We start from the raw sequence: 13,282 nt of genomic DNA on the forward strand, positions 1-13,282 counted from the left end.
ACCTTGACGGAGCTCATTTCGGGCAAAAAAGTTGTCCCAACTCAAGCCAAGGCTCCTTATCTGCATGTGATGTGCCTGGAGTTGTATACTATAAATAATAACAGTATATTGTTATTTGGAATACATGCATTTCATGTGTGTTCCTTGTGTACAAAGATCTGGGTATGTGTAGAATGAAAGGAAATGCTGAACACATACCTAAAGCAGAAACTTTTTTCATGTTGTACTAATAATGACGAGAAGTGTATAATGTGTGAAGACTTTAGTCCAAATATCAAATAAACAAATGCAGTTTAATTCAAGAATTTGCATGTGACTGTCAATGAGTTAAAAACTCAAGCTCAAATGTCAATTGACAGGAAGTTTGTATGTATTTTTGAGTGGTGCAGAGGTAAGAACTGCTGCCTTATAACCCGAAGGTCCCAGGTTCGAGACCGGGTGCTCCATGTTTTGAGTAGTGAGCTGCTATTATTATTATTATTGCTACAATATAATAAAAACATATATTTGATTTGAGTCTGTAACACCCGGTGTAAATTTTGGCTACTTGTAAAAGTTAGCACTTGTTTTCTTATTACAGTAGACCCCCGCAAAGTCACGGTTCAGAGTTCGCAGTCTCAGTCATTTGCGGATTTTTCCTTAGAACCTAACTAATAATTGTTAGTGGAAACCGCAAATATCCTCCGCAATTTTTATGGCTTTTTTCATGGCGATACTGTACTATAGAGAGAACAGGAAGCAGCTGTAGAGAAAACCGCGACTTGGGATGGTGAAAGTAGCCAATAGAATTTGAAACTGCAACTCCCAGCAGACCCTGCAGTGGTTTCTGATTGGTCTTCTGCTGGGGGTGCTGGGGCTGTTGAGGTCAAAGGATGTCAGCGCACTTTTTAAAAGGGGGCCGGTGACCAAAAGCAAAAAAAAAAGTTTTTGTAATTTGTGTTTCAAGTTCCTGTCTGTCTGTCTTCTGTTGGGTTACCTGTAATTATTCATTTTGTCCTGGATTGTTTCGTGCGTCTGGATTTTGTGCCATCTGCCTGTGCACATGAGGACTGTTAGTGGATTCATGGCAAAGAAAGGAGCGCTCCTGAACCTGTCCACCCATCTTCACTATTTCAGGAACTGCCGGTAGGACTATCTGTACATTCCCATTCAACGTGCAGATCTCTGGACTATCTATTTTCATCATTACATTTCATCCATTGGTGTTTTTCATGAACTTTTTCATGATTTTACTATGTGTGTTTTGTTTGTGCTTTGTTGTATTTAATGTGTAATCGCTGTTAGGGGAACAGGGGTGGTATCGTTGTTTTCTTATTTCATTTGATTTCAATACATTCTTTATTTGCTGTTTGATTAACGGTTTGTTTTGTTTTTGTCTCTGTTTGTGAGTGTGTGTGGGTCGGAATCTCCACCATAAAAATAAATAAATCACCATCTTCTTGATTGAGGCTTCATGCGATGCTACACTTACTTGAAAGCCTGAACAGTGCCTGTCTTTTTTGGCTGATTGCTTTGTTTCTCTCTCCTTCCCCAGACATTCTCTGCTCATGTTGAGGATTGTGCTCCCCTGTGATGTTTGTCTATTGTTTAATCGATAACTAACTGCATTACTTCTGAAAGAGACATGTTTGTTTGAATAAAGTTCCTGTCTCTACAATATCCGGTGTTTCTGTGCCCCAAGTGTTGCACTTTGTGCATATTGTTCCAGTAGTTTTTAAAATAGTTTTTACAGTTTATTAGCAGTGTGTAAAATGATTAGTGTTGCAGTAATTGTAATGCTCTTTGCATGAAAAAAGTGTTCCATTAAAATTTCACTTTTTCTTTGTTAATTGTGACGTTTACTTAAAGTGCAGCAAAAAAGTATTTGCCGTCCAGGGATGCATTAACCCCAAGTATGTGGCAGTTTAAGGGTTAAAGCCCTAAGATGCTGCCGAAATAAGCTGCACCATCTTAAGGCTTCTGGCAGCGAAAACGTGCTTGCATGAATTACAGTACATATAGCGGTAACATTGGTATTTTACATTCTAGCACTGCAGGAGACATTGAAGTAAGGTATACAGGTTTACCTTTACATTCTTTATTTTTAGGTACTGTATTAAGCTGAGTTTGAAATTAAATTTAAGTGTTTAGGGGGCATATTTAGGGTTTAAACTATGAATATAGGCATTTTTTTAACCACATCCAAAATTCGCGGTTTTTCACAATTCGCGGGTGCTCTAGGAATGTTACCCCCACGAATTTTGGGGGTGAACTGTATTCAGTTTTATTCTGTCAGTGATGTTCACATGTTACAACAAACTTGCCTTTCCGTCTCTGAGTTGTTGGCATTTATCTTCATTCTTTTCACAAGAACAGCGGTGTGGCTGATGCCTGCTCAAAACTTTTTTTTTGTACTGGCAATCAAAACACGGCACTGTCAGATCTAAACACTAGAGAAGCAAATTGCTCACGTACTGAAGTGACTTTAGCTGCAGGTGGATGTCCCATTTTACTTATGGTGCCAAGCAGAGTTTCGTTGTGTTGCAGCAGTCTATTAGCCAGCGAAAGTGCTGTGACAAAGCTGTCTTTTGCTAAGGTCCTGCCTTTGTCCAGTCTGATAGCGTTCACAGGACATCATATCTTTGATTGCTAGTACAACAAATAGTTCTGAGCAGGCATTAGCCACAGCCCTGCAATTGTGAAAGGAATGGAGATAAATGTCATCAACTCAGAGAGGGAGAGGCAAGTTCATTGTACCTTGTGAACGTTACTGAGAGAATAAAACTGAATAATGCTAACTTTTACAAGTAGCCAAAATTTACACTGGGTGTTAAGTTTTTACCTTTGCGCCATACAAGAATACATGTAAACTCCCTGTCAATTGACATTTGAGCTGGTGATTTTAACTCCTTGATAACCACATGTAAATTGAATGTTTTTTTTTGTTTGGTTATATTTTTGAATAAAAACGCACATGTTTATTTGATATTTGGACTAAAGTCTTCACACATTATACACTTCTCATCATTATTAGCATAACATGGAAAAAGTTTCTTTAGTTATGTGTCAAGTATTTCTTGCATTTTTCGCACTTCCTATCATCCTACACTTACCCAGATCTTTGTAGAAACATAACAAACATGAAATGCATGTATTCCAAATAACGATATACTGTATTATTTAAGCTATACAACTCCAGCAACATCACACGCAGATAAGGAGCCTTGCCTTGAGCTGGGAGCTTTTTGCCCGATCTGAGCTCCGTCAAGGCAGGGGATGGGACAGGAAGCTTCTTGTGCTGATCGACGCATTTACAACATAAAAGACGCTGATGGAGAGGTGTGAAGGGATTTAAAGTGGGCCAGGATTACAAGGGTTTTTTTTGTAGGCTTCAGGAATTCTAGTGTTAAGTGGTTTTAGACAAAAAGGAGCCAGCAAATATTTGGCTCCTAGGTTGTTTACTGGACCTTTTTATATTCTAAAAGAGTTATATGTAAGCTATTATGTGAAACAGAATAAAACAGCTTACTTAAATAACCTGCATTGAAGGAACTGATTTACATTTCAAATGTATTTACAGATACTCCATAAATCCATCTGATGTAACTGACATTCATGTGATCAGATATGAGGTGGAAAGAGACTTGATCCCTCTGATTCTATCAAACTGTCAATACACTATGGAAAGTGGACAGGAAACTCTGCCAGAATATGATTTGCCGAAGATTGAACAGCATTTGATACATAGGTTTCTCATGGGCAAACCTTTCATTACCCTAGCTGTAAGTACTTTTTTTTTTTAACAAATGAATAATGAAGTTTATTTTCTTGTCTTGTTTTGAATTGAATTCATACATCCTGCTCTAGAGGCACTGTGTTGTTTTGTACCTGTGCTCTTATGTGCTTGTGGTTAACTAGTGTTGATTCAGAATAGCCGTTTGACTTGTAGTTATGTATACCCCAGTCTAGGCTCTGAGTCAGCAACATTAAACCATTGATGTTTTGGAGACTCAAATCTTATAGTCTGTTTTTTTGTTTAGGTACTTCTGCATCATTTGTCTTGAGTTTTTGGATGACTTTAGTTTGTTCTGTATGTTGTCTGATTTCAGGGAATACCAACATTGGTCAACAGATATGACAAAAAATATGAAAATTTATTCAAAGATATTAAGGGCAAACTTCCTCAGGTAAGAGTTTATTTTAGTTACATATTGAAAGATGGCAAAAAGTTTTCTTCTCAGATCATTGATAACCAATTGTATTATGCCTTGTTCTTGGACTACTCTTCTTTACCTCCATTAACCAAAGATTACCTCTTCACATAGTCATATTCCACCATTTATGCCGCATGCCCAAACCCCCACTTAACTAATTCATCTTACTACTCAATAAGTCTTCACTTGATCATTCTTGAATAAATCCTTTATGCTTATACTATCTTTATCACATATACCTGTACATCATTCCAACTCCTAGTATATAATTGACTCCAGCCTCTTGAATAAATGCTGCCTTTCCTGTGCCATGGTGATTACTTTAGACTTGAAACTAAGGATGCAACTCTCTAAACCTGGTTCTTAATATGTCACCGTAGAAGACAATTGCTGTCTACATTCACCTAAGCTATAAAACCTCCTAGTGTTCATCATAATTGACTCTTATTGCTGATGCTGGGGACCAGAAGGAAAATAGAAAGGAGCGGACATTGTCATACATCTCAAACTAGGGTGAACTGGAGAGTCTCCCTTGAAACTTAATACTGCATATACTGTATTTAAGTAATTTTTAGCTTTCCTGGTCTCCCCAGTTGCTTTCTGTAGCATGCCTTCTTTCACCTTTACTGCCAATGCTTCAGACTTAATCATGTGGATAAGAACTAAATTCTAATCTGGAATAAGCACATTGCTATTTTCAGTTTCTTGATTCCTTCTTTGTCTCACAATAAAGTTGCACAAGTCTTTCATCCAGTCAACTCCATGGACCTTGGTCTCTTTCAGGATTACTTGCATGACTTCAGCTGTCCCCATATCTTTGCATCTTCAATGCTTTTGCAACTCACACTTGGGAGAAACTACAGTTAGGTCCTTCCATATTCTAATACCAAATTCTGTTTTTTTTCTGTTTTTATATAAAGTGCTTTGGAATTTATCAAATGGTTTTCCCATTAGTTTCTTTCCTTTAGGAAATGGCTATTCCGCTTTCTCCCTGTAAGCAAAATACAGCCATCATGGAGTCCATGATTCTCCTGTTTGCTGTACTACTAAAGCATATACCATTAAAATAAAAAGTGAAATCAGAATTTTGTTTGAAGATGAAAATTTCTTTCTTGAAACTACTTTCACTTTTCTGCTAAATCCATTCAATCCCTATGTTATTTGAGCACCACAAAGACCACACACCCTTCCATACACTGGAATGAGGTGTGCAAAATGCTGTGAACAGTGACTTTAACCTTTTATGCTTTGTTTTCACTTTGAGTTCACTCACATAGAATAAATCCATTGTCAGTGCTGTACTTAAAGGAGATGAGAATTGTTTCAGAGCAGAACTCTCTATTTTAAGTTACACACAAGCTACGCACAAGTACCAATGGTGAATAGCTCCCCAAGCAGCTAAGATATTAAAAACATTAAATTTTGTTGCCCCATTTTTTTTTCTTAGACTTCCCTTCCAAATTTGATCATTACCACTCTAAGTGGAGAGTTTCAGTCATACAATGATGTTTGTGATGCACTATCAGTTGTTGAAGTGGCACTGGGATTCTTGGCTATGACTGGTGGCGAGCCAGATATGCCACTGGTGAGGTATGTTGAAGACATCCTGCAAATGAGAGATCAATTAGCCACCTGTATTCTAAAGGTAAGGATTAAACCACAGTATATTCAAATAATGTTGTGTAAATAAGATTTTTACAATACAGTTCCTCAGTCTTTTTACTGGTTAAAAAGGCTGTCAGCTACAATGTGTTATAAAAGTTACTTAAAATATTATAATCAGAAAAAAGCTTTTGAACTCCCTATGCATTTTCCTTATAGTTGGTGACTTCAGTAACTTTTTTTCTCTATTTAGGCATTAAGCAGGTGTTACTTGAAACATGTAATAGCACTGTGGCAGCTTTTAACAACTAGAAAGTCACAGTGGATGTTGCGACTGAAAAGGGTGAGAAACCTCATTTGAATATTTTACTAAACTTTAAAAAAAATTGTCTTTGATGAAGGTTCTTCTTCTTTCGGCTGCTTCCATTAGGGGTTGCCACAGCGGATCATCTTCTTCCATATCTTTCTGTCCTCTGCATCTTGTTCTGTTACACCCATCACCTGCATGTCCTCTCTCACCACATCCATAAACCGTATCTTAGGCCTTCCTCTTTTCCTCTTCCCTGGCAGCTCTATCCTTAGCATCCTTCTCCCAATATACCCAGCATCTCTCCTCTGCACATGTCCAAACCAACACAATCTCGCCTCTCTGACTTTATCTCCCAACTGTCCAACTTGAGCTGACCTTCTAATGTACTCATTTCTAATCCTATCCATCCTCCTCACACTCAGTGAAAATCTTAACATCTTTAACTCTGCTACCCTCCAGCTCTGTCTCCTGCTTTTTGGTCAGTGCCACCGTCTCCAACCCATATAACATAGCTGGTCTCACTACCGTCCTGTAGACCTTCCCTTTCACTTTTGCTGATACCCGTCTGTCACAAAATACTCCTGACACTCTTCTCCACCCATTCCACCCTGCCAGCACTCCCTTTTTCACCTCTCTTTGACAATCCCCATTACTCTGTACTGTTGATCCCAAGTATTTAAACTCATCCACCTTCGCCAACTCTACTCCCTGCATCCTCACCATTCCACTGACCTCCCTCTCATTTACACATATGTATTCTGTCTTGTTCCTACTGACCTTCATTCCTCTCCTTTCTAGAGCATATCTCCACCTCTTCAGGGTCTCCTCAACCTGCTTCCTACTATCGCTACAGATCACAATGTCATCAGCAAACATCATAGTCCACGTGGACTCCTGTCTAATCTTGTCTGTCAACCTGTCCATCACCATTGCAAATAAGAAAGGGCTCAGAGCTGATCCCTGATGTAATCCCACCTCCACATTGAATGCATCCGTCGTTCCTGTCACACTTCCCTCGTACATATCCTGTACAACTCTTACATATTTTTCTGCCAGTCCCGACTTCCTGTTACAATACCACAGCTCCTCTCGAGGCACCCTGTCATATGCATTCTCCAGGTCCACAAAAACGCAATGCAACTCCTTCTGGCCTTCTCTAAATATTCTCCATCGACATCCTCAGAGCAAACATTGCATCTGTGGTGCTTTCTTGGCATGAAACCATACTGCTGCTCACTAATCATCACCTCACTTCTTAACCTAGCTTCCACTACTCTTTCCCATACCTTCATGCTGTGACTCATCGATTTTATTCCCCTGTAGTTACTGCAGTCCTACACATCCCCCTTATTCTTAAATATCGGCACTTCTTCTCCACTCCTCAGGCTCTCACTTTTCAAGATTCCATTAAACAATCTGGTTAAAATCTCCACTGCCATCTCTCCTAAATACCTCCATGCTTCTATAGGTATGTCATCTGGACCAACAACCTTTCCATTTTTCATCCTCTTCATAGCTGTCCTTACTTCCTCCTTGCTACTCTGTTGCACTTCCTGATTCACTATCGCCACATTATCCAACCTCTTATCTCTCTCATTCTCTTCATTCATCAGCCTCTCAAAGTACTCTTTCCATCTGCTCAACACACTCTCCTTGCTTGTGAGTACGTTTCCATTTTATCCTTTCACCCTAACCTACTGCACATCTTTCCCAGCTCAGTCCCTCTGTCTAGCCAATCGGTACAGGCCCTTTTCTCCCTCCTTAGTGTCCAAACTCTCATACACCTCATCATAAGCCTTTTCTTTAGCCTTTGCATCTCTCTTCACCTTACGCTTTATCAACTTGTACTCTTGTCTACTTTTTGTATCTCTCTGACTATCCCACTTCTTTGCCATCCTCTTCCTCTGTATACTCTCCTGTATTTCCTCATTCCACCACCATACTTCCTTTTTCTCCTTCCTCTTTCCAGATGTCATGCCAAGCACCCTTTTTGCTGTCACCCTTACTACGTCTGCTGTAGTTTCCCAGCTGTCTGGTAACTCTTCACTGCCACCCAGTGCCTGTCTCACCTCCTCCCTAAACTCAACCTTGCAGTCTTCCTTTTTCAACTTCCACCATTTGATCATTGGCTCTGCCCTCACTCTCTTCCTCTTCTTGATCTCCAACGTCATCCTACAGACCACCATCCTATGCTGCTTAACTACACTTTCCCCTGCCACCACTTTGCAGTCTTCAATCTCTTTCAGATCAACCCTTCTGCATAGGATGTAATCTACCTGTATGCATCTTCCTTCCCTATGTTCCTCCTTCTTCTTAAAATATATATACACCACAGCCATGTCCATCATTTTGACAAAATCCACTATCCTCTAACCTTCTTCATTCCTCTCCTTGACACCATACCTACCCATCACCTCCTCGTCTCCACTGTTCCCTTCACCAACATGCTCATTGAAATCCGCTCCAATCACCACTTTCTGTCCCTTGGGTACACTGTTCATCACTTCATCCAACTCACTCCAGAAATCTTCTTTCTCACCCATTGCACACCCAACTTGCGGTGCATATTCATTAACAACATTCATCATCACACCTCCAATTTCCAGCTTTATAATGCCTGACACTCTTTTCACCTCCAAAACACTCTTGACATACTATTCCTATAGAAAAACTCCTACCCTATTTTTCCTCCCATCCACACCATGATAGAACAATTTGAATCCACCTCCAATCCACCTGGCCTTACTCTCCTTACATTTAGTCTCTTGCACGCACAATATATCAACCTTCCTTCTTTCCATCATATCTGCTAACTCCCTTACCAGTCATGCTGCCAACATTCAAAGTTCCTACCCTCAGTTCCACTCGCTTTACTTTCCTCCTCTCCTCCTGCCTCCAGACATGTCATTCGACCGCCCCTCCCCCCCTTCTTTTCCTTCTTCGACCAACAGTAGCCCAGTGTCCGCCAGTACCCTGTTGGCTAACAGTACTGGTGGTGGTCGTTGATAACCTGGGGCTCAACCGATCCGGTATGGAAATTTGTATTGTTGTCTGCATATTGATTTGACACTGGTTTGTGCATGCCCCGTCTTTGATAAAGGTTGTACTGTGCCAGGCTGTATTAAAAATTAGATGTTCTGAAATATGGCAAAATTTAAAATGTTAGTCTTTGATAAAGGTTAACATTTGTAATTTTGCCATATTTCAGAACATCTCATTTATAATACAGCCTGGCACAGTACAACATACCATTCTTATGTTCATTGTGTTTGTTTTACATGGATTTTACCCCTGTTAAGGTACATACAGTATGCTTCATGGTTTTTTTTTTCTTTTCTTTCAACAGGACCCTTTCATTGAGCTGAGTTCTGAGTATAAGCAGCCCCTTTCAGACAATGACCAAAGCCATCTCACTGCCTTCCTCATGCAGAGCAATGTGGATATCTTTCTTCTGGAAATAAATGAGTTTATGCTGCTAAACCTAAAAAGTGTTCGAGCCTTGGACACCTTCAAACCAACATGGGGGTAAGTGCTAGTTGGGTGGAGTGATGTTTTGTTTCTGGCTGCTTTTTTAGCAGTACTACTTTATTTGCTACTTTCTCTTTATTTAAAAATAAAGACTTGAAGTAAGACATTCTCCTCCATAGTGCTTCACTTAGAGTTTGGAAAAAAGTATTTTAATTAATGTTAATTTAAATAATTAAATTGATAAATTTTATATTGCATGGTAGAATGTCATTATTTTATCCTCTTATTACTTTAATATTCTTTACAATTAAAATCTCTTTGCCTGTTTTTGTCTGTCTCATCTGGCAGCCTGAAGCACACCCTGATTCCCTACATTGAAGGAAAAGACCAAGAAGCACCACCAGAGATTGAGGATTTGCCTGAAGAAATCTTGCTTTCTCACATTGTCGAAACCTGGAAATTAGCTGTTGCCACAAAACAAGACAGCTTAGTGAATGGTGTCCTGTGACATACTCCTTTTTGTTTCTGTAGTTTTCAGACATGTATTAATGGCTTGGCAGTACTGAATGAAAGCTTAAAAGCTGTGTTTGTTCTTAGTACCAGAAAGTACATAAACCATTTCTTAATGCACTTTTAACTCAGAACAATAATTTGTTATTGTGCCTAAAAGTTACCTGCTGGATACACTTGGCTTTTCCTCAAAACAGAGTTTCCAGTCAGTTCCAGAATGAGCACAGAATGCTCCTCTTTAATCAGGTATAATTTGTAACAATTTTTAAAACTGTGTATATGACCATACGAATTATTGCACATAACTTGCACTTAGTACTTGAAATTATGGTTTTGCCCTACATGTGATTCATTGTAAATGTTCACTGCATTTATTGGTTTTCATTTAATTTATAAAGCAAGTTTCCGTTGGTTTCCATTGCTTTAGACATATGCAGTCACATAAGATAAGATGCCTTACCAGCAGCTTAGCAGTGCCACTCATTATTTTGCTAAATTGTTATCCCTTTTGGTCCTGTGATATATCACAAACTTGGCACTTAATTACTTATGGTAAATTTTGGGCAGCAAACCATACCCTTTTTCTTATAAGAAAGCTTATATTTTAAAATGGGAAGATAATAACATGTGCTGCTGCTTCACTGCCAGGTGGTCCCATGTTTACAGATGCTCGCTCTCTTAAGTTGTTCTGAAGCCATACTGTATGTTAGATGGCACAAGGCAAATCAGCAATAATACTTTCAAGTTGATGTCAAATTATGGATAAAGTAGCAGGCAAACCATAGTGGACCTTAGTCGTAGTTGTGCCTTCAGATCTTCCATGTGTTCTAAGACAAATTCCATCATTATGAGTTTAATGCTATATGTTTTAGTCAAAAGCACATGCTCACTGGCAATCCTTAAAGTTAGTAAATATATTATTATAATGTAATCAAAGCCGATGATGTATATTAAATGCATATTAAATAAATTTATGTTAGACAGATGGTGTCAAATGTTCAAGAAAAAATATACAAGTCTCAAAAATAAAACCACACTTCCATGCACTCCATTGCAATTGTTTAGTTTTTTTTTTTTTTTTAACAGATTTTTTTTTTTTTTTTTTGAGAATGCAGTTTTTGGGTTTTTTTTTATTATATGTCACTTAATAAGATGTACTCTGTTGACTAATTTGTGCAATTTGAAAGTTTATAAAGTAAATTGTAAAAAAAAGTATTTTTTCTGTGCATGTCTTTTTTTGTATCCTTACTTAAGAACTTTGTATATTCCATTTGTTGCCTGGTGCTTTGGTATTCAGAAAATTCTTTTATCTTGGGATGGATTTTCCATTTCATAGCCTTGAAAAACTCCTGCATTGCCTTTACGGTGTGTTTGGGATCATTATCTTGCTGTAGAATTAAATGCCATCCAATTAGTTTGGAGGCATGCACTGGAACTTGAGCAGGTAAGCTGTTTGTATATACCTCACAATTTGTGATTACTGAGCTCAGCTCTGTGTTCTTTCTTCTTAGTGATATTCCAAACAGATGATTTAGGTACTCCTTTGGTCTCTAACTGTTTAATTCTTGTTTTGTCAGTCTCATAATGGCTTCTTTGACTTTCTTTGGTACAGCTCTTGCCCTCATGTTTTACAATGATAACTGCAGATTCCAAAGTTAGTCTGTAAGTAGAAGCACGCATGTGTATCTTATGTCTGCATTAATGAAGCAATGTAACACTCCTGGGGAATCGCAAACACTTGTGATAATAATTGTCAGAAACACTACAGTGCTCTAAAATTTGGGGTTAGGGTTATGCTGTCACACAGGTACGCTGTGCTCTGCATTCCACTAACCCCTGAAACATTTGCTTTATACTATACCACCCCGTAAAGGTTCAAGAAGGCACACATAGACTCCAGGAGTATTTGATAAATAGAGCCTCACGGAAGATAACAATGGATGATGGAGAGGGTCACCACACAAGTCATTTAGGTACATGAGAAGAAAGCCATGGATAGTTTAAGTAGCTGTTACTTTTACGGGACAGTTAGCATGTTGTCCCTGTCTGTAAAGGGAAGGGTGATCGCCTGGATTGCAGCAACTACAGAGGGGTAACACTGCACTCGGTGCCGAGTAAGGTCCTTGCTAGGGTCGTCCTCAATAGGATCCGTGATCACTTGCTCACCTACCAGCACCTACCTACCAAGAAGTCTACCATCGACCACATCCTGGCACTGAGGATTCTCATGGAACAAAAACGCAAATATCAGCAGAGTTTCTTTGCAGCCTTTGTCGATTTTCACAAAGCGTTCGACTCAGTTGATAGAGCTGCCCTGTAGGACATCATGAGGGTTCGTGGGATCCCCTCGAGGTTTCCGGAATATCATGTCCGGCCTGTACACTGGTACTGTGAGTGCTGTGCAGAGTGGAGGCAGGACCTCTGCATTTTTCCCAGTTGATTCAGGGGTGTGTTCTTGCTCCTACTCTGTTTAGTGCTTGTATGGACTGGGTGTTGAGCAAGGTCTTGGGGTCCAGCGGCTGTGGGGCATCTGTTGGTGAAGAAAGATTCACTGATCTTGACTTTGCTGACAATGCTGCGATCTTCGTGGAGTCCATGGAGGCTCTGATCGGGGTGCTTGAGAAACTGAGTGATGAGTCTGAGTGTCCTGGATAAAAACCAAGATCCAGGCCTTTAATGACCAATTGGGCACAGCCATCAGCAGTGTGTCTGTTTGTGGAGAGAGTGTTGACCTTGTTGAGAGGTTTACTTACCTTGGCAGTGACATTCATGTCTCTGGTGACTCTTCCTGTGAAGTCAGTAGACGGATTGGGAGAGCATGGGGGGTCATGAGGTCACTGGAAAGGGGTGTGTGGCACTCCCGATATCTATGCAAAAGGATGAAGTTCCAAGTCTTTAGAGTCCTGGTGTTTCCTGTCTTGCTATATGGTTGCGAGACATGGACGCTATCCAGTGACTGGACTCCTTTGGAACTGTGTCTCTCCGAAAGATCCTTGGGTACCGTTGGTTTGACTTTGTGTCGAATGAGTGGTTGCTCATGGAGTCCCGAATGAGGCACATTACCTGAATTGTGAGGGAGTGTCAGTTATGTCACTACGGCCATGTGGCGCTTCCCCGAGGGTGATCCGACCCGTAAGATTCTCATTGTTGGGGACCCGAGTGGTTGGACCAGGCCAAGGGGTCGCCCACGTAACACCTG

The 13,282-nt window shown here is 39.8% G+C and overlaps 1 protein-coding gene across 3 annotated transcripts in view; it reads left to right on the forward strand.

Moving 5' to 3' along the window:
• Positions 1-11,129, forward strand: part of rnf213a (ring finger protein 213a) — a 377,172-nt gene extending 366,043 nt beyond the window's left edge. For all 3 annotated transcript variants that reach the window (XM_039739973.1, XM_039739975.1, XM_039739974.1), the window contains 6 exons: positions 3,560-3,761; positions 4,089-4,166; positions 5,641-5,838; positions 6,049-6,138; positions 9,452-9,630; positions 9,922-11,129. In XM_039739973.1, coding sequence (XP_039595907.1) covers positions 3,560-3,761; positions 4,089-4,166; positions 5,641-5,838; positions 6,049-6,138; positions 9,452-9,630; positions 9,922-10,081 — 907 coding nt within the window. In that variant the 3' untranslated portion in view covers positions 10,082-11,129. The remainder of the gene's footprint in view (positions 1-3,559; positions 3,762-4,088; positions 4,167-5,640; positions 5,839-6,048; positions 6,139-9,451; positions 9,631-9,921) is intronic.
• The last annotated feature ends 2,153 nt before the right edge of the window (positions 11,130-13,282 follow it).

The sequence above is a fragment of the Polypterus senegalus genome, chromosome 17 (genome assembly GCF_016835505.1).
Source record: "Polypterus senegalus isolate Bchr_013 chromosome 17, ASM1683550v1, whole genome shotgun sequence".
NCBI classification, from domain to species: Eukaryota; Metazoa; Chordata; class Cladistia; order Polypteriformes; family Polypteridae; genus Polypterus; species Polypterus senegalus.